The 22,102-nt window shown below is 39.9% G+C and overlaps 2 protein-coding genes across 14 annotated transcripts in view; one reads left to right on the top strand and one right to left on the bottom strand.

Moving 5' to 3' along the window:
- Positions 1–18,104, bottom strand: part of EIPR1 (EARP complex and GARP complex interacting protein 1) — a 226,891-nt gene extending 208,787 nt beyond the window's left edge. For 11 of the 12 annotated variants that reach the window (XR_011140065.1, XR_011140070.1, XR_011140069.1 and 8 more), the window contains exons 1-3: positions 17,955–18,078; positions 4,680–4,763; positions 826–958 (exon numbers count right to left, since the gene is read on the bottom strand). Coding sequence is in view for 6 of the 12 variants with exons in the window: in XM_068937257.1 (XP_068793358.1) it covers positions 826–958; positions 4,680–4,763; positions 17,955–17,996 (259 nt within the window). In the remaining 6 variants the exon portion in view is untranslated. Of the gene's footprint in view, positions 1–825; positions 959–4,679; positions 4,764–17,954 lie in introns of all 12 variants that reach the window. The other variant, XM_068937251.1, reaches the window with a different exon arrangement.
- Positions 18,105–18,106: 2 nt separating this feature from the next.
- TRAPPC12 (trafficking protein particle complex subunit 12) overlaps positions 18,107–22,102 on the top strand; it is a 65,426-nt gene continuing 61,430 nt past the window's right edge. The window contains exons 1-2 of one of the 2 annotated variants that reach the window (XM_068937250.1): positions 18,107–18,218; positions 18,997–20,204. In XM_068937250.1, the coding sequence (XP_068793351.1) occupies positions 19,002–20,204 (1,203 nt within the window). In that variant the 5' untranslated portion in view covers positions 18,107–18,218; positions 18,997–19,001. Of the gene's footprint in view, positions 18,219–18,744; positions 18,855–18,996; positions 20,205–22,102 lie in introns of those variants that run through there. The other variant, XM_009667445.2, reaches the window with a different exon arrangement.

The raw sequence follows: 22,102 nt of genomic DNA, 5'->3' as shown, positions 1-22,102 counted from the left end.
TTCCAAGCAGGTTCCTGAAGAGGCCAAAGTTAGCTCTCCTGAAGTTCATGGTTATGACCCTGCTTTTTTCCCCCTGCTCCCTCCTCTCAGGATCCTGAACTCCACCATCTCGTGGTCACTGCAGCCAAGGCTGCTCCCAACCTTCACATCCCCAGCCAGCCCTTCCTTGTTTGTAAGTACGAGGTCCAGCAGATCAACACTCCTTGTTGGCTCTTCTGTCACCTGTATCAGGAAGTTGCCATCAATGCTTTCCAAGATCCTCCTGGATTGCTTGTGTCCTGCTGTGTTGTCCCTCCAGGGGACATCAGGATTAACACTCACTGTTAGGTTACAATTAGGAGCATTCCTACTTTTTTGGATGAGATATTTAGGCAAGAATAGGTAATTTTTTGTGGGCATGTGTGTTTTACATATATAATAAATAACTATATACAAACATCACCTGCAGTTTTTAAAAGAATTTGATGCTGGCAAGATGTTATTTTGAAAGATGTTTGCTTTTATTTTTGAAAGTAAACATACAAAACAAAAAGAATGAAGCCTAAAATAACGTGAGTATATCATTTGTCATACTTTGCATCAGGTATGCAATACTTTTGTTTTGCTGCTTTCTGTGAATTGAATGTAAAAGTAGACTTATAACGAAGGTGATCTAAGGATATAAGATAGACAAGGTGTTTTTAATGGTATAAGAAGATTTTTGGAAAATGCTCGTATTGAGAAATTCTGTTTTAAATTGTTTACACATTGCTAAGTATTCAACTTCTGCACATTCAAAAATATTAAAATACTTAAACAGGTTATAAGTGATTAAAAAGCACTTACTTTTATTGTAGCAGGTTGCTAGTACCCCTTTATCTGCAGGACTGGCACTAATGTGCCAAATTTCACCAACTTGATGAAGGAGAACATTTTTGTTTATAATGTTATTTTCATCATCAAAATCTATGATGTGAATCTGCAAATAAAATAAAAGAGAACATTAGGGCTTCAAAGGTTTTCCTGTGGGTCTTAATTATACACAGTGACTGCACAGAACAAATTAATGAGAATTTTATAACTCATATCTACTTTAATTAATTGTTACACTAACAACTTAGTATAACATTAATTTCATGTAGGATATATTTTTCTAGAAAAGCAATTTCCACATTTCAAGGGAATCCCATGTATACTCTCCCCAGTGCTGCAAGTTAAAGCTTGAAGGTGCTTTTCATACCACAGTTAAAAGTAGATGAACTACTTCCACTAATCTTTCAGTTCCATACTTCTCCTAATAATGAACAGAAATAACAACATTACAATCCTTAGTTTAAATGCTTGCACCGATTCTGTATCTAAATCATCAGATTTAAACATCTTCTAAAGAAAGAACTTGAATGGGAAAGGACTACTATCTGAAACTGAGAGCGCTGATGCTTAGCGAGAAGGTTTTTGTTCGTTTGTTTTGGGGTTTTTTGGCTTGCTTGTTTTAAGGAGTTCACTTCAGGAACCACATACAAATCTGAAGCAATTATTAAAGCATCTGGAAATGTAACACTTTCTAGATTGTACGGAAGAATAAAATGTTAAAGATTAAAATATATCTAGTATTTTAAGTTGGTCTACCTTACTCTTGCCTTTTCTGCTATTTTAAATTACAGTAGTTTGCATCACAAATAAAAGGAATGTATTTAAAATTTATTTATTTAAAATTCTAGCCCATCACAAAATATACAAGTAACTTTACTCATGGGAGCAATTCCAACACGTTCAACAACGAACGAACAAACAAATTACAGAAGAATTTTTGGTGAACTCATTAAAAGTTCATTAGCAAAGTTCTGAGCAATGAAAAGAAAGAGAAAAAAAGACATCCCGTCATTAGCTACTGAATTAGTTCACTGCTAAAATCTTAGTTACACAGTGTTACAGATAATTTTCTTAAAGGGGAGATGAAGCTAGACAGGAGTCAACTTGGCAATAAATAAATTGGCAATATTATGCCCTGCTTTTTTAAATGCCTGAACGCTGAATTTATATGTTACCTTTTTCTTTCCTCCAAACACTGTCATCAGCAATTCCTTCCTCAAATTTTAAATCCTCATTTCCTGTATCTTCTTACACTCTGTTGAATAAGGAATATTAACCTCCCCGCAGCTGTTTAGTAAGGTATCAGATTTCATTTGCTGCCCTGAACCTACAAATCTACCAAGGAATCAGGACACTATTCATCTACACCAACTAAATATCCATTGTCCAGTCCAGTTTAAACAGTGACCCTCCTGCCTTTCAAAACTTTACATTATGATGTCACTTTGACTTGTCATTTACTGTTTTGCTTTATTTCACCTTCTTGTACATCCTCTCTCTGATCTACTCTGTCCCGATTTGAGTGCTTCTGTCTATACAGAACACTTACTCATTCATCATTACACTTTCTAACCTCTCCCCTTCTGTTCTTATTGAAAGACATAATCTATGCAGCTTTCTGTGCTGTTTTTGTTTATTCCGTGTTCTGAATAAGTTTACAGCTGAAACTGTTTGTTTACAAAAAAAGGCTTTTTCTAAGAACTCAGCATTGGAGGGCAAAGAATAGCAACATATACTGCAGGTACAACCTGAAAGATCACCTTCCTTTTACACCTCTAAGGTAAAACACATTCAACAGACTCATGGTACAAAGAGAAGAGCAATCCCTGTTTTTTTTTTTGTTTTGTTTTGTTTTTAACACACATAAATACCGATAATTGGCTTTTACATCTCAGAGAGAGAGCGGATCCCTCAAATATACCGAGTCAGGTATGTTATTAAGAAGCAACGTAAAATATGTGAAGGTCTGTCTTGGTAGAAAAGAATTTGGATTTAAAATTGTGTTAGTTCTTCATATAGAGCACATTCAGCCCTGCCTGACTGCACAATTTGCACTCTTACATTGTCAATATCTCAAATACTGAGACAATACTAAAGCTTTTCCTTCACTTTTATTTTAAAGTGTTAATAGAAAAATACGCTCACTGAATCTCCTGCGAAAGCCTAAATCACTTCCTACAGCAATACTCCTTGACAAGGGAGAAGTTCCCATGTCAGCCGATCAGTTAGTACCCTCTCATCTGCAACATCCAGTCCACGACTGGAAGGGAAGAAAGATTTTGCATGTGATGGAGCTGCATGAGAAATCTCCCAGTGTGCAGTACCTGATCAAGCACTAAAGGTAGGAAGCCAGCTCATAAAGTAGGTCCGGTAACCAAGTTTCTAAGCAAACCTAGAGAATCTACTAATAAATTAAGCAATAATATTTGAGGCCTAGGGCACTTCATGGGGATTAGCAACTAGCTGAGAGGAGATGACAGCCTGAGGCACAGCTAAAGGCCAATAACTCCCAAACATGTTTTAATACCCTGGGAAGTGACCTGCATGTCTATTTATTAATGCTAATCAGGGAAAAAAGAAAAGCATGCTTGATAAAGTCGAAATATGTGTATACAGAGATATTTCTAAAATGTGGAATTTATGCCCCATCAGCTTACCTGAATGAGTACATTTAAATTATTTAAGACCTCCTGGGTATCAGCTGAGAAGCGAGAATCGCTCTCCAATTACTGTTTTGGATCAAGATTTAATTATTAATAAAACTGAGAAATAAAAGATGGATGTGACTTTTAGGCAGGTTATATTGTGTATTTAATCAATAGAAGAACACTTCATAATGCCTGAAGACCATCTAACATAGCACAATCAAAAACATCATTGTGTGTACTCACTTTAACTAAGCTTATTCTGTCAGTTTTTCTCTTGGCTCACAAAAATTACCCGAAATCGAAAGAAACTCAGATGCTATACTCCTTATGCCTTTGATTTCTTTTTTTTTAAATCGTGAGTACCACCCCGTATTATCATTGAGCAAACTCAAAACCTCACTGTGATAAATATGCAGGTCATGTCTCCCAGAGCTACAGTTCCAAGATCTTTTTGCACAATCAATTACAGACCAGTTTCTGAAGAGTCAGCAACTGTACTCGTTCTACGGGCTTGCTAACAGTTCAGGCTTCAAGGCCATTTTTCAATACAAAGGCATTTGCTGAATTTTAGTCACAACTAATCAAGTACTGTACTTTTATACAGATAACTAAACATAGCCACAGAAGAAACAACCCAATAAAAATTGAACCATGAAGGTCCCTCAGATATTCCCAGTTTCAATTGTTGTTAAATTTATGATCAGAAAAGACACAGATGATTGCCAACAATTAAAAACGAAAAAGCCAGTTTATGAAGCTTCACATATGCAGAACTGTACACACAGCAGAAGGGGGGGGGTGTACACACCCATTAGAGGTGATCGGGATTTAGAACTAAAGAATTTTGTTTTACTTCATATCTCTTCTGTGGTTTAAAAATAGCTCCAGAAAATCCAAAGATTTAGATTAACATGGTAGTTCTTTCACTAAGTAATCAATCTGATTTAGTTTGGTAAGTTAGAGGAGTTTAGTTTAGTTTTCCAAAAATACACACAATTTTTCATTCACCCACACTTACCAGCACCTCTATATTTTGCTCACAAAAATCTTCTTTAAGTGAACTATCACCTACTATTCAAATCAGGCAGAGGGGAGGAAGAACATGGAATTTTGTCAGAACATTGTTGAAACAGAAAAGAAAAAAAAAATATATAACTGGTATCTGACAAAAAAAATTACCTGATTATCATATCTAAGAGACTGTGTCCCAACCAAAAATCTTATCGCATCCGTTTCTGCTGTCTGAGGTGTTAAAGCTCGTGCCTAGGGAAAAAGAAAGCCATTAGAAAAGTGTAATTAATACAATCCATTAATCTCTGCAAAAACGTTGAAGCTTATGTATCAATTATCATTTTAAACATCATATTCTTACAACTTATACATGTTTCCTGTCCTTTATGTCTATTTTGACCGTTTAATAAAGTTTTCTGGTGCAGTTTCTCATATTTGTGAGGTCCATGCAGGACACAGCTGCTAAACACATTATCTGTCCTCTGCTAAGTGAGTGGTAATATTCAATACCAAAGCAGTTCTTCCAGATTAATTTTCCTTCATCTCAAAAATCACTAGAGCAGGGGACTCTATTCTTAAATATATTGGCTGCAATATCAAAGAGAGATGGGGTTCTTTCAGGACTTTTTTCAAACAATGCAGACTTATGATGCCTGCATAAAAACGAAGGCAATCTTTTCCTCACCATTGACAGTAAGCACAAGGTTTAGAAAAGAACTGAAATACATTCTTCCTGCTTTTCAACTCTAAGCTATTGGAGATGAGAACTGTCTGAATAATAGTAGAAATAATTTGCCATTTATTTTATGAATTTTTTTCATAACCTGTTAGGGTCTTGGCACATTACTGTTAAAGAGAATGAAACCTTGCTTCTTCAGCTTGCATCAAACATGGTCTTAAGAGGAGCAAATCAAAACTGTACAGGACCTGCTATTCATGGAAAACATTGAGAAATAAACCAGAGACTGAACTAACTCTGCAAACGCTAGTTTGCACTAGTCATTCGTAGAGACTCTTAGCTAAATTTGAGTGAATGAGAGGTAAGTACTGTAAAATAGACGGGCTTTAAACAATCATAACTAACAAAGAGGAACAGCTCAACTTTCCTAGGCAAAAAATACCCTAGAAATATTGCTCAATATGAATTTTCTGTCAGAGTCAACAAAACATTGAAATTCACACTGTATTTGTTCTAAAATAGTTCAGAACTCTTGAGACACACTGCAAAGACTATATTTTTAAGCACATACTTTGGAAGGATTCAGATAAGTTGGTAAAACAGCCCTTCCTACTCTCATATTGTTTTGCATTTAACTAATCATTGCATTCGGGATTCAGTAATATTTAGCTTTAGTATAGTCCTATTTGAATCTTATTTTTTGAAGTGATACCAAAAAGATGTCAAGAAGCTTGGAAGAATATATTTGAAGCTCATTATATTACAATGCATAAATACAGAATAAGAGTTTAATTCCAGAATAGCCACTTGAAAAGAGCTGTTTTTTCTTTAATAAGGCAAAGCAATCCAAACCTTTATCTGGCAGTGACAATAAGACCCAGCTCATCTTTCAGAATTAACTCTGAACTCCTACTGAACAAATACACATTGCAGAGGTAAGACAACAGCTGATTTAGACTGCCTATACTATTTTGCTTAAGATTTAGCACAATAAGCTCATTGCATTTTTTAACTTAACAAGTGTAAGCTAATACTGCAACATTTATATAGGTAAAGCACTACAGAACACGATTCTGTGACTAGTTTGTGTTCAGTTGTGTACTAAAACATAAATCGGAGACCAGTGTGAATCAGCGCTGCTTTATTTGTACTGCTTTATTTGCATAGCACTTACCTGCAACAAGCCTAAACAGCATCTCTGACAGAAACAACCAAAGTTCACTGAGATTACAAAAAGCTTTTGCTTTGTTTTAAAAATCAATTTGCATTTGCAGAGCTCCTGTGAGAGCTCCTTTTCATTTCAAACTATTCAACTGTTTTGAAGAAAATGCTAGAAATAACCCAATAGCTTTGCATCTCTTTCAGGCAAGTAAAATTTTGTTGTTTCTACAAGTGGAGCAGAGGAAGAGACCTTCATGATCTTTGATAAAATAAAGAAATAAAGGGTTTTTGTGTTCATCCTTTTTAAAGAAGCCCCCAAAGCAGGCCTTATCCTGTTGATTGCAAGAATACATCAGGTTAGATAGGACGTGCACAAAATGAAATGATGTCCAAATCTACTAACGCTTGCATGTCATCAGCTTCTCTTTCCTTTCCTTAAAATATATATTTTTTAAAATTCCCTACCTTGTGATACTATCAAGGCCTGAGAAAAATATTTGAACACATTTCAAAACAACAAACAACACCAAAACCACACTACAGTTTATTCTCAGTCATGGAAGACTGAAACATCCACAGTCTATAGCGTTGCAACTCATCAATTATGAATCAGATTTTCCTGATTTATGAATAATAGAAATAGCATTACAATGGACCTTCAGCTATCTCTTGCACAAATACACATATGATTTTTTCCTGCTTTGAGTTAGATGTAGAAGAACAGAAGTTATTTCAACAGGTGAAGCCACTGACTAACTCTCACAATGAAAAAAAAAAACATTTGCATTTGCAGTGCTGTCAAAATATAGGAAGAGTGCTTTAAGTTCTGCCATCTTGAACCGTAAACCTGTCAGAACAGCGTGCAAATAACATCTTTCACAAAAGCACCCCGATTCATGACTGCAGCAATTAGACAGAAAATAAATAAGCAGCATACTATAACGAACGTCAATTAATCTAAACCAATAGAGCTCACTATTTATTTTCACAAAGCCAGCATCTACTGAACTCTAAGCTGCATATAACCCTGAAAGGATTTTCACTTCCTTCTGTCTGACATTAGTCTTATCTACTAAGAAAATTGGTGTAATGCAGAAAGTTGTCTTTGAAAGACGTGAACAAATGCATCTTGCTTACCACAGGCTTACACATCCTCTGGCCCAGCAAAGCCTCACCTAACCGATGCTTCTAGGCAATGCAACAAGTTATGCAATTAGATGACTTCATTCTAAAGGAAGGTCCAAGTCTAGGAAAATTTATTAACAAATAAATTGCAAGATATAATAAACTATGAAGAACCTTTTAGTTACATATCCAAATTTCATTTTTACCAGGAAAATCAGCTAGGAACATTCATATAAAGAAACGTGCATGGCTTAAACCAGGTGAAGAGTTTTATAAACAGAGGTGATATTGAAGTAACTAGATTGCAATTGATATGCTAACCAATTATTTTAAGTGTCCGGGAGAAAATTGAAAAATATACAGTCAATCAAAATCCCACACAGCTAAGAGACACTACCTTTGAAAAGCAAACATCAACAACTTTTCCAATGCTGTACAAATCTGCCAAAGAACCTGAAAGGACTATCCCTCTTCAGCGGCATTTCAAAATCTACAAGTTTGCTCTGCATAGTAGTTTGTAGCTTCTCCAATTATTTATCCTACTAAATTATGGGGTTGCACAGAGAATCACAAACAGAAAACCAGAGTAGTGTAACAATCATTAATTCATCCGCATGTTTTCAGAAAAAAAATCCTCCATGGATTACAAGATAAATTAAGAAACAGATGCTGAGCAGTAGTTGTAGGGATTCAAGAAACAGTATCACTGTGCTTCAAAGGCATTGCTGACTAGTTCTCCTTACATCACAGGAATAGATAATCTGCGCACACTGAATCTTTCAAGGTGATAAAATTAATTCGGAGAAAAATCGGGGCTGACATAGAAAGGAGAAAAAAAAAAATCTTAGGATTCGAATGTAAAGAATGCTACATGTACTGGAAGAATACTTAAGTAAATGTGTAAATGAGAAATGCCAGTATGCCATAGAAATACAACATTCAAAAAAGACTTTTTTTAAGGGAAGAGTATGATGGCCTGCTACAGGATAGTTAAAAACCACATAGTCATTTTTATTAGCGTCATAAAATAAGATGTGTATTTACACTTAAAGGGAAATACAAAACTGAATAAGCAATAGCAATGGTCACACTGAAGTTCATATAGAGGAAGAATCTACTCAAGTAAGTGAACACAAGTGTAATGAACTGGGACTTTCATTTACTGCATCCTAAAGCACTTTAGAGAGCCATGAGTTACATACCTGGAGAGGAATTACCATATGCCTGCATGAAGGGGGGGTGGGGGAAGAAGCGTTCGTAATGCATCATCTGTTCCCCAGATAGTAAAGCTGCCATGCTTTCAGGAGCAGAAGTGCAAGTCCTGAACGATTTTTGAACAATTACACCCCTTCACCACAGCAGAAAAGTAAAACTTATTCCCAAAGTGAAGAAGAACACTACCGCCTTGAAGGTACAGAGATCAAAAGAAGAGGGGTGGAGGTGGTAATAAGTCACTTGAAGCTGAGTGGAGGTCAACTAGGAAAGAAAACAAAACTTTAATAATTTATTAGTCTTATACACAGTTGGAAAGGCTGCATGAGTATTTCCCACTGGAGATGGAACATCTCAGATTAAGATTTCACACCACCTGCCCATATGCGAATATGTAAGCCAATGAATGACATGGAAACCATTTTTTATGCTACTATCACATAAACTGTAGCTTGTACACTTGTAACTATGAAAACAAATGTTGTCTATTCCATTACCAGGAGATAAATCTTTCCTTTACTATATGTTCCTTGAATAATTCAGTACAGACATGAAAACATGACTATGTGCTGCATATACGTGCACAGGCTCATTCTTAGACTGTGCCACTTGCGAGGTTACTTTTTATTGGCTTAAGTTTCTTTCACTGATAGGTGCAGGGTTTTTGCCTTATAGTTGACCTTCTCAGTCAAACTACTGTAACTGTTTCAGCAGCAGTTACTGCCCTTCAAAAGGAAGAAAAAAAATCAGCGAGTTAATTTATACTGTATAAAGAGGGTATGGAAAAGAGACACAGACTCTTTTTCAAGGTGCACAGCAACAGGCCAAGAGTCAGCAGACACAAGCTGCAACATGTGAAATTCTGATTAGACATGAGAGTGAAAAAAACAACGTACAGGGAGGGTGGTGAAACACTGGAGCACGTGGCTCACGAATGCCGTGGAATCACCAATCATGAAAATATTCAAAACTCAGCTGGAGAAGGCCCCCAAACAACCCCTAAACAATCTAACAACCTGCTCTGAATAGGGGTTTGGAATACATGTCCAAAGGTCCCTTCCAACCTGCACTATTTTGTGATCCTGCGAAACTTGCAGGAAGTAGTCTGAGGTGTCCACTAGCCTTTGCACACTTAAGACCACCGGCAAAACCGTACAAATGGATCATGACAGCTCCTCTGACGGGAACTGATATACCAGACTTCTATATCTCCAGCACAATCATTAAGCACCCATTAGATGACCACATCTTACTCCTACAATTTACTTGTCTGAATACAGTAGTTGTAGAAGACAAATAGTACTGACGTATCCTTGCTGTTGTTTATTCCTCTAAGGAGGTGACTCCAACTTTTAAAGGGTAACGTGCCTTTACCTTCTTCAAGTGAATCAGTGCCTCAATACTGAGTAACACACTGATTCACAAGAGCAAAAGGAACCTCAGACCCCAGAACAGCTAAAAAATCCAGATAGCTAGCAAGTCTACAATTAAAATTGGAAATTAACAGGCTCATGCTAAACTGTATGTATCAACACCTCTGCCACACACAAAGGTGTTGATGCACCTCCCTGGCAAGATACAGAAAGGATGTTCATTTAGGAAAAGTAAAAAGGATATTAAACTGGTCCAAAAATATACACAAGCATTGACTATTGATTTCCTTCTCACAACTTTTGAATGTGTTTACATTGGACTCTACATGAAGGCTATAGAGGCTTATTCCAATACGTTTTTAGAAGACTGTAATATTGTACCAACATGAAGAAAGTTTTGCTGTATATCAGTACGACATAACACCGAGTGCTATTGCCTTAAGTGTGCACAAATGAAAAAGAAAAAGATATCACCTATAAAGAACCGGTTTGTAAAAACACTTGTGAAAATGATTCAAGGAGAAAGAACTGATAGCCCGGAAGCAGTCACGCACCTTCGAGAATCGGATTTTACGTTAAGTGCACTTTGAGTAAAGGAGCCTATTAAAATGTGGGAGGCAGCCAAATCGTCAGATGAGGATGGAATGAACCACGTTTGAAAGGGAGTCAAAGAAATTAGATGCGCTAATAGAAAGAAAATCTTACTGTTTTCTAGAGGAAGCTTGAACTTCCTGGGAAAATAATTCAGTCTAAGGCTGGGAAGATCCAATCCCACCAAAAATGTTTAAGATGGAACCAAGGAAGAGAATACGGTGAACAAAAAAACATTCTCCTAAACTGTGGGGAAGATGGTTAAAACTCTACATTAACATCCAATATTATCCTCAAAGGGCAGGCAAAGAGGAAAAAAGCCCAAATCCTGACTGAAAGAAAGCAAACAGGATGTCCCCAAAAGTTCACAGGGAAGGCAACTATCTGTTTAGTCTGGTTTCCATCAAACGAGAAGAAAAAAACAACAAGGAACATGACTTAATTTTTTTCTAGTGTTAGTGGTGGGGAAACAGGATGAGACAGGGAGGAGCTGACCCTAAAAAAAATTTGCCACCAACTATAAGGAAAAGAGCACAAGCGGGCTTGAGCAAAAGGACTTGAGCAAATTCCTCAAGAAAACAAAGGTGTTCCTCAAGACAAGCCCAATCCCTCAAAAATTATTCTCGTCAGGCATACATGCTTAGCAGATCCTATTACGTATATACTAATTATGGTCAAAAGAGTAACAGCTTCAGAGCCAGTTAAGACACAGCTTTGACATCACATAAGCTAGCTGCTCCCTTGTCTTAGAAATAGGTGCTGAAATGCATCACACATAAGGGAAAAGGACAACAAAGACTTTGCTGCCAACGCACAGCAGAAATAGACACTTATTTAGGCAATGCAAAGGACACGCAAAAACTTGGAAAAAAAAGTGTGACAATAAAGATAAAGGGGAGAAACAGCAATCATCACGCTAGAAGGCAGGAAAGGCCAACTGGAGATTGTACGTTATGCCCATGCCTACACCCAGCTCAGTGTGATGTTGGGCAAAGACCATCTACTATCCTACTGTGACAATTTAGACCACCTGCAGAACAATAAAAACCTTGCAGAGAAAGAAACAGAACAGAGCCTGCAGGGCCTGCAGGGGCCACAAGGAAGGGTCTTTGACATCTGCAACAGCAGACCCACAGGAACACAATGACAAACCTAAAAAGAGAAAGAAGGTTTAAAGTAAGTGTGTTAACGAATTCTACCATTCCAAACGCCTACACTGTGTTCATGAACTCTCCTGAAGCTTTCCCCTTCTCCCCATCTTTTGGGATTCTAGCCAAACACATAAAATCACCTTTTGAATTAAACTGCCAGTATTAGGAGTGTTAATGGGCAAAGAAAAAAATAGTTTGAGTAATCTGAATACTTTTGCAATGCATTTTTTGTCTAGCTGATGCTTGGTACCTGCAAACACAAAGACGCATATACCAACCCCAACATCCGAAACACTTGCAGAAAATGTAATGCAATCAAAAGAATTTTTGCAACCCACATATAATTTGAAATTCATATGATCAATCTGTACTAACAAGCAGTGAACACGCAACACAAAATGTAAAAGACAGCATTTGGCTTACAGTCCCCAAATCCAAATTTTAAGTACTTGACCATCATCTCTTTATATTCAGGAAAAAAAAAAAAAAAAGTACACTGCTACTTCAGAGGTTTGGGAGAGGTTTGCCTTTGCTGATACCTCATTCTGAAAGGAAAATACAAGCGTTGCCCCCTAGAGAAGGCTCAGGCTGATCATGTCATGAATATTATTTTTGCTTTCTCGCATAATTTCAATTTTCAGGCAGGTATACTTTGATCTTTACGTAGGCAGGACAGCCTTGTTTCTCCCATCCCAGTAGGAGACCCTCCTATCATACACTGTAATAAGCTGCAATGATGCTATCACGGAAGAAGCTGGCAGCACACATGCCCAGGTGACCTTCAGTGCTCTCAGACAGCTGCTTTCCCTGAGTCTTTCAAAGCAGAAGAATTCCCACCACTAATGTATTCAGTGCACTGACCCTATTCCAAGGGCTGACAGATTCTATAAACCCTCACAGCTACAAATGCAACCTTTACACAAAACCCCACACAGCGCAATCATCCTTAGAAATCCCACTTTCACAGTGCGTGTCGCTGTTTAATGAAACACAACAGCAATAATCATCTTTTAAAAGTTCCTTCAAGATGGCATAACTACACCCTCACATTGTCAGCACACTGTACCATAACCTAATATTATCAGGATCCTGATAATTGCTTGAGGGTCCTAAAAGAAATAGCTTCAATCACTTTAAGCATTATGAAGATCTTTGGGGGATTACTTAAGGAGAGTTTTGTCATTTATGTACTTTTTTCTAGTAAGTCTTTAAATCTTAATAATACATCACATTCCACAAAACGTCCTCCCAGCTGAAACGCTGCCCTCAGAAAGGGACATGGAGAGAGAGGCAGATGGGAAAACAAATCAGACAATATGCTCTCAGTGTGGATTAAAATATATTGGACTGGCAAAGTAAGCTTAGGAAAAAAAAAAAAAAAGAGGACTGAGACAGACACTAGAAATTGCACTAAGACACTGTCATGCAGTTCCTTGAATTAACTCAGATTTCCAAAATAAATTCTCCAAAGACCTCTCTAAAAAAAAAAATCCTCTACATCAAAAAAAAAATCATCAGCTTCATTCAGTTTAGGCCATTCACTCTCACCCTAAGAGATACCAGAGAGGCTTTCTCAGGGATGAAGAAAACTGCAGTGCCAGCAGGAGCTACAGCATCCAGTACCTGCTCTGCTCCCACACTGGGAGGGGCATGAGGCCACAGAGCACCACTGAGTCTGGGAGAAGGCACAGGTTTCCCTGGGTACCATGCAAATGACCTTCACCTTCCTAAAAAGCTCCTTTCACCCAGGAACGTCCTTTCCTTCTCCTTCCAATAACTCTATACCTGCCTTCCGTTTGATCAAAGGTAAATCAGTTGATCCGCTCTCATTAAATATTGTTATTCATATATTTATATGCACACTGTATTAGGCTTGTGACTAATCCATTTGCAGTCATTATTTGGCACTGGTTTAAGATTTTTATTTCCAAAAGTTATATTTTGCCTTATGGAAATCAAGTCTCACCGTACCTTTGCTAACAGGCATGAAATCTCCAAATCAGTAGTCTCTGGTCAGCCTCACAAAACCTGTTAACAACTAACTGGAAATTACAATATGGACCAAGTACTGCTCATTCAAGAAGCATTATAGGAGCACAAAGCAGCACACACACTCGCAGAGCATCGGTGTGCTTTATTAGGCCAGCCTCAGCCAGATTCCACCTCAGGGCACAGCTCTAAGTGCCCTTGTGTTTGTTGCACAGCTCTGCAGTTAGCCAACAGACTGTCTACTGTCCCTTCTCTCCTGCCAGTTCTGTATCTCCCTGGGCTTTGTAAGTCTTTTAAAAAAAAAAAAAAAAAAACCACACACACACACACACACAAAACACGTAATAGGAATACCTAGTATACCAAAATTCAGCCCAGTCTTGTGGTATCTCCACAATCCCTCAAACGTGCCAAATACACGCTCCAGAATTATCTTTCACTGGCACAAGCAAGAAATTTTTTGGTTTGGTTTGGTTTTTGTCCCCTATGTTGCTGGCCAGCTGCTGCATGCTTTTAAACAACTGGAACGTAGGCTGCACCACCAGGAATCAAGGTTGGCACTGCAACTGTGCCAAATAGCTAGCTATCAGGGAAAGCATCCTTCCATGCAGTTCATTTCCAAGGGTATAAGCATCATCCAATCGTCCCTAAACTAAAGCTAGTGCAGTATTTTCAGAAATTAAGCCATACTTATACTTATTGAAAGATATCCCTGTTTATGAACTCAAACAATACGATAGGGGAAAAATGATTAACCACTTGAACATATAGCCTGCTAAACAAAGGGTAAACTTACTGTATATTCCAAATTGGTAAATATAGGTCAACTCTGCAAAGAACAAGTAAGAACTGGATAACTTCGCTGGCAAACAATGGCTCTCAACTACACCCCTGAGATCCTGTTTATTACAGGCACATAACTCAGGATACTGATGAAGTCTACTAAGGTTCCTTTCAAAAGCATAACTTTTCTGTACTGAAGTGTTTTGCAGCTATTACTGTTGCCCCTTACTTCTTATCATGATCCATAGTCACATCACCCAGCCCTCATTTCATGAGAGGCAGCATCTCACGCTTTAACTCATTATCCATTACTCTGCAGTTGTCTCATTTTCACTGCAGTTGGAGGACCTGCTCCGGTTGTTGTCAAAGTTTTAAAAAACACCAAAGAATCACACATGCTAGAATTCACACAGATTATGCACGTTTGCACAACATTCATATAGCGTACTTAGACATTGAAGAGGCAGAAAACCACTCATTTTGAGAAACCACACTTTGTGGGTTATAATGGAACTGTGGGAGTGCATGAACCATATAAAAAGAAAAAGCTGCAGTCATCTGATAAAACAAGGGAGGGGAAAAAAGCAGATTAAAAAACCTAACTAATCAGGCAGAAAACTGAATTAATCATCAGTTTTAATCTTGCTTTGCCATTAGATGCTTAGCTTTTTCTCTGAAGAAAAGCTGCTTCTCACCGTTATTTGGTAAAACTTTTTGCCAAGTAATTACATATACCAAATAGTTATACACAATTGCAGGGCTCACGATTTATACCTTTAGTTTCCATTTTCATTCATCAGAACAGTGAATGATGGAGTTCTTCTAAGGAAGACACTCTTATTCTGCTGAGCTTTATTTTGATGAAAACTAGATTCAAATAAAAAAAATAGTAAATGATTTGTCTACTAGTAATCTTAGTTATGTCGATATATAAAAAATACTTGGCACGTAAAACTGATAATAAAATTATTGCAGTTTGATTTCCAGTAACTTAGTGAGTGGAGCACCCCAGAAGCAATATAAGCTTTATGCTGTCAAATTTTAAAGTCTGGGCACACTGGATCATATCAAAAGTATATCAGAGATTGGTACACTGTCTGTGACAGCAGTCAAAAGCAGGTTCTTACCGACTTTTGGAGACAAATGTGGTTTCGTAGTCTGCAATCCCTAGCAGAGCTTGTAGATTTCACAGTTTTACCACATATCGTTTTTATTCAAAGCAAGAAAGCAGAAAACAAGTTCCCCTCCCAACCCTTTTCTTCTTTTAAAAAATGCTCCATCATTTCAAATCTCAACTTTGAATAAACAAAGCCCTAAACTCTTTTTTAGAACTGAAGTAAAGTCTGGAAATAACTGAAAGAGCCAAACACAAGCAACAACAACAAAAATTTTTTTCAATTGCACCAAAAATTTTTTCTGAAGATATGCATCCCTCAGTTAAGCGCTTCTGATGTATGCTGGAGAGAAGTGTAAGCTGTGATGACAGAGCCATTACGAAACCAGGCTTAAAAAGAATAATAATATCTTTTACTAGACCTGGTGACACAAGTTAGAAAAACCATACCCATTTTAGGTTTCAGCCTCTCCATTAGAGACCGTCTCAAAAAGTACTGAGATGTAATTTGCTTTAAGGCCACATTGGCAGTTAATGGAGATCAAAAATAGAGCCTCCATCTCTACGCTGCTTTTCTGCCTTAGTCATAAAACCATCTTTTCTTCTCCTATTTTGTTTCTAAATGCATTAAGTGTAGACTCTTGGATTACAGCTATCCTCTTAGTCCTTTTGCTCCATCCTCCCATCAGATAGTCCTGTTACATACTCTGCAGGAAATCAAATGTCTACAGGAGATGTATTTTTTTTTTTTTTTTGGCAGGACCATGGGGGTCCCAGACAATGGTCTTTCCAAGATTTTGGAAGACTTATTTTACACAACTGAAAAAAGAAACTATGATTTTCATTAAAATACAAGATATAGTCTACTCTGTGATGAAAAAGAAATCTATGCATAAATTTAAGCTTTATATTAATTTTGAAGTAAGAGTTGCAGCCATCTTTAGCCAATCACAAAACGATATCATATTATGAAGACTCTAGCAGATCTAACATATACTACAGATCAATGTTTACACTAACTAGTATAGAAATGGAAAACAAAATAAAACTACAGTTTGCTAAAGAGATTTGTCGATACAGTCCGGATTACTGAGCATATAACTAAATAGGCTGGACATTAAAACAGGACATCAAAACCCAGCCCAGGGAGCCACTGCAGGTTGCCAGAACACGTTCCATGAGCACTTTGGTACAGGCGGCTATAAAATATCTGCATGTGTATACATACAATTACTTAGATAACCCCATCCACTGCAAAATGAAAGTGTTGTTCTGTCAGCTGCAGGAGGAACACAGCACCTCCTGTTGATACTACAACAATGATGGTAACCCAGGCATTGCCAAATGGAACATGTAAGAGCTGAGTAAAAACTTAATTGTGGAAAAGCATTATAAATTAGGAGCTCTCTCATCTATGCAACTGTTTAACCATTTATTCTACTAGAACTCATACAAAGTTGTACGTGACATCTGTGCTCCTCTACAAAGAGGATCAACAAATTCAAAAGTTATTAAGAGTAACACAGGTAGGTAGCAGGATCACAGCATCATCTCCCTGTTGCTAGAATCAGCGATGTGACGGCCAAATTCATGCTGTGGGACAAATCCAACAATGCAGAAGCTACATCCAGAAATATCTACAAACATTAAGTAGTTCAACAGTTGGGTATAACCTAATAAAATCTAAAATTCATTGGAAACAGCTATATTGCCCTCTTCTCACAAGATTTTTTTTTTTTTTTTGCTTAGTCTGCAACTGGAAACCAACCACAGGAACATCCTTGAGATCCCCGGTGTTCCCCAGTCATCCCAGCAGGAGACAAGGCCTTCTCCAGACGGGGACATGCAATTGCTGACAGAGCAGAAGACCAACAGCCGGGCTGAACGCGACCGTTCAGGAAGCCAACCCACAAGCCCTGCTGGCACCGCCCTGACGCATTCACCGTGCAAAGCGCCAAGTTTGGCGGCAGGCACCAACTCCTGCCCCGTGCTCACCCGCTCACGGCCCGGCGCTGCCGCAGGGCCGTGGTAGGGGCGCGGCCGGCGAGGCGCAGCGGCGGGCGGCGCGTCCGGCCTCGCCTCACCCCGCCGCCGCCTCCCGCTGGGCACCGCCAGCGCCGCGCCGCGCCGGCCTCCGGGGCGGCCCCGCGGCTCTACGCGAGGGCCCGGCACCCCCGCACGGCCCGGCACCCCGCCCGGCCCCACAGGCAGCGCGCCTGAGGACCAGGCAGGCCCCGCCGCCACCGCCGGCCCCTCCTCGCCCACCTGGAACTCCAGCCCGTAGATCACCGGCGCGTCGTCCTCCATAGCTGCCCGCCGCCGCCGCCCGCTCGCCTCTCCCCCAGCCTTTCTGACCCTCGGCGCTGCCCGTCGGCCGCCGCTTCCGGGAGGCGCGTTGGCGCAGGCGCCGCCCGCCCGCCCGGCCCGCGGCGCAGGCGCGGTGGGAGCGGCGCTCGGCGCGGCGGCGGTGCTGGCAGTGCGGCGGTCGGCGGGGCGGCGCTGCGCTGCGCTGCGCTGCGCTGCGCTGAGGTGAGGGGCGGGGCAGGCGCGCAGCGCGGCGGTTGCCGTCGCTGCGGCGGCCCCTCGCCGGCCGGGGACCGCCCGGGTGGGCGCTGAGGCGGCCCGGGGGGCGGCGGGCCCGAGGAAGGGCGGCGGCTCCGTCCGCACCGCGCCGCGGGGAGGCGGCGGCGGCGGTGGCGGAGGCCGCTCCCAGCGCGGGCGGCCGCGCTGTGCCCGGCGCAGTGCAGCCGCGAGAGCCGGCTCCGAGCCCGGCAGCGGCCGCCCGGCTGGGCCTGGAGCAGGGCCGGGCCGAGGGCCCGGGCCCGGTCTGCGCGGCGGGCGGGGGAAGCGCCGCTACCTGCAGCCTCGCTGAGGTCCCGGCTGCCGCCAGAGCTTCTGCGGGGCCGCCTGGGCTGGCCCTGGCTTCAGCAGCCCCTGGCGACAGCTGCGGCTCCGCCGGGACTGAACCCGCTCTTCCCTTCTCGCAGACTGGGGCTGAGTTAATCTTTCCAAGTATTTGGCCTTTGCGAGGCCAAATACCTTTTTTTTTTTTTTTTTAAACCTGTGTTTCATCGGAAGCATTTGCTCTTGAATCCTAGTATTTTGGGACTTCAGAACAGTAAAGAATAAAGAGAAGACCTTTTCTTATGATGAATTTATTCTGTGGTAAATGCCGAGAGAAATGTCAAATAGTGAAGTGGTTGTATTTTTAAATCAAGTATTTGTTTAGCTGTTGAGTTTCAGGATAGTGATTTTGACTAGGGCTTCAGTAGCAGAACTAATTCTTCCTTCATTTTTCTTTCTTTAGTTGCAATGGAAAGTAATGGGAGTAATGCTAAGGATGCTAAGAACGCTTCAGATGAAGAGGACAGTGGAGACAGAGTTCAGCAGAAAACTCGGGAAGATATTCTCTTTCATGAGGAAACCATTGATCTTGGCGGAGACGAATTTGAGTCTGAAGGGAATGAAACCGTATCAGAAGACTCTAATAATTTTATAGATAAACTTAATGAACAAATGATGGAGAGTGTCATTATTTCAGATTCTCCAAACAACAGTGAAGATGACACTGGTGACCTTGGTTGTCTGCAGGAGATTGTAGAACAAATGGAAGCCAAAGACAACCAAAAAACACAAGCAGAAGTGGGTAAGGAAGAGTTTTTAAGTAATGAGAGTGAAACTGAACATGAAGAAACACCCAAAGACATTTCTGAGATTGGAACAGATGATCAGACATCTTTAAAGGAAGAATCAATTCAGGAAGCAGTGAAAGAGGAACTGAAATTGGTAAATAACATTCCTGTTGGAACAAGACCAAGTGATACTGATGAAAGCAAACCTAAGGACCAGCTATCATCACCCAGTACTGGCAAACCGACTCCTGAAGCTGAGCCTATCCCTGTGTGTACCATTTTCAGCCAAGCAAACAATGTTAATACTCAGCCACAGTTGTTCCTGCATGATGGTTTTGAGCCTCAGATGGTAAAATCTCCCAGTTTTAGTAGTATAACTGAGACTCCAGTGAAGTCTAATCCACAGGTAGTTCAACCAAGTCCTAGTCTAAGCAAGTTTTTTGGTGATACTGTTAACACTAATACTTTAGGTTCTGATTTTTTTGATTCATTTACCACATCCAGTTTTATTTCTGTCAGTAATCCCAATGCAAGCTCTTCAGTCCCAGAACAAATGTCCTCTATTTCTTCCACTGGAGACAGTTCTCATGCTTCGCCTGACCCTACTTTTTCTCTGGGAAATGGGAGAACTGAAGCAGGTGGTCCTCCAGAAATATCTCAATCCCCCAAGCCCTTCTCACAAATCCAGGCTGTTTTTGCTGGGAGTGACGACCCTTTTGCCACAGCCTTGAATATGAGTGAACTAGACAGAAGAAATGATGCTTGGCTCCCTAGTGAGGAAACTAGAAACGTTCTAATTTCAGTTGCCACACAACAATACAGCACTGTGTTCATAGACAAAGAGAATCTCACCATGCCCGGATTAAAATTTGATAATATCCAGGTAAGAGTCTGTGATTATATGTTAGTCTCTGAATATATTTTAGAAATATTGAATAAGAGCTTTCCAATAGTTGTTACATCATCTTAGTGCTTCATATTGTTGCCTAGGGGCACCTTGTTTGTATTACTCCAATCCTTATCAGAAAATTTAGTGTGACTGCCTACTCATACGTGAAAGGACTAAAATAAGATCTGATGTATTCGTAGTGAAATTCTTTGGGTACATTGAAGACCAGTGTTGACAGCTTACGTAGAATCCGAAGCTGGTTGCTATTTTTAAGTCTTTTCAGTTAGTTTCGGCCCGTTCTAGTTGGAAAGATTATGCTCAGATTTGGAATATAAACTAAATCAGAATGCTGTCCTGTGAAGTCTGAAGGCAGACAGCTTTGTTTGCTTGTGGAATTCACTGTTGCAACCAAGCTGGAAAGAACGTTTTTTACAGTGATGTTCACAGTGCTGTGGATAATGTTGACACTGACTGGAATTGCATCATTTATATCTTTCCTAAGCAGTGGAAAGGCGTAAGCTATAGGAAAGATGAGTGCTAGAGCCAGCTGCTGGGAAGGAGCGGCATTCCAATTAGATCTTGAAGGGAAGAGCATAGTAGTGGAAACCCATTTCCTTCTCTTGTACCAGAGTTCACAACTGATGAGAAAGCATAAGGCTTTTCTTCAGAGTTCGGAGAAGTTTTACTTAGATCTGTTAAACGCTTCTAGTGAAGGAATTATATATCCTGGCAGCTCAGCAAAGCCAAATGGAGTTTTTTCTTGAAATAGGCAAATCCTACTTTTCCATATCTACGTCTGAATAGTAGAGTTGTCATCTAGAGAGGTAGTGTTGAGGGTTCAGATATTTAAGCCTTAATAATAGCATAACAAAGATTATCAGTTGGTAGCAGAATAAGGGTTCTTGCAGAACGGTCTGCAAGAACTTCTCAATTTGCAGTAACTATCGGAAAAGTTCCTGGAGTGAAAGTAGTTCGGACTTGTACCTGAATTATTTAAAAAATCTTAAGTTTCCTTTTTTGTGTCTGTCACTGAAGCAACAAATGAAAGATTTAGACATACACCATGCTGCTGCTGCTGCTGCTTCTTGGGTTAGCTTTATTTTAAAACGTTTGATTGTCATTGTAGAACCCAATCATTAGTGTGAAAGAAAATACTGTGGTAATATGCACCTCCTCCTCTACTTCATTCTACCTTCCCAAAAAATCACTTAGAGCTTGATGAGTAATTCAAGATTGTAATATTTCTCTCCTAACAGCTAATGAATGAAAAGAAAGAATATTTTCTTCCATGAGCCCAAAGGACAAGGTCCCTCTTATTGTGGCCCTCCATTTTTGCAATAGTTCTTTCTCGCTTTCTTCAGTTGAGTCAAGGCTTAAAAGGTTACTTGCACTGATCATCCCCTGAATCTAGGTCATATGCATATATGCAGATGTACCATTCAGTACATCATTGAAAAGAAGACATTTCAGCTGACCCGCTGTAAAATCAAGGAAGGACTCAAAGGGGATTCCTGCTACTTTCTTCATGGATTACTGTTTATAAACAGCTACATAGACATGTTGGCAGGGAGTCAAGTTTTGAAGGGCTTTATGTTTATACAACTTCCCTCACTTCCAGTTTCTGCTTTTCAGTGGTCTGAGCGCCCTCCTTGACTAACCTGACATCCTTTAGTTTGATATCGTTGTTCCAGGCACTGCTAGTACTGTGAATTGCATATTTAACTGAAATCATAACTGTAGAGTACCTGAGATGTCATCTGGAACATTGTGGAAGGCATGTTTTCATTGTTAAATCAGCATACAACAACGTTCAGTAAAGCTTTGGCCTGAACAGTTTTGTGATGCTAAATGTTAGTGCAAGATGTTAAACCATACAGCATACAGCTAACAAA

This window comes from Struthio camelus, chromosome 3 (genome assembly GCF_040807025.1).
Source record: "Struthio camelus isolate bStrCam1 chromosome 3, bStrCam1.hap1, whole genome shotgun sequence".
In the NCBI taxonomy this organism is placed as follows: Eukaryota; Metazoa; Chordata; class Aves; order Struthioniformes; family Struthionidae; genus Struthio; species Struthio camelus.
This window is presented reverse-complemented; position numbering and strand designations above follow the sequence as displayed.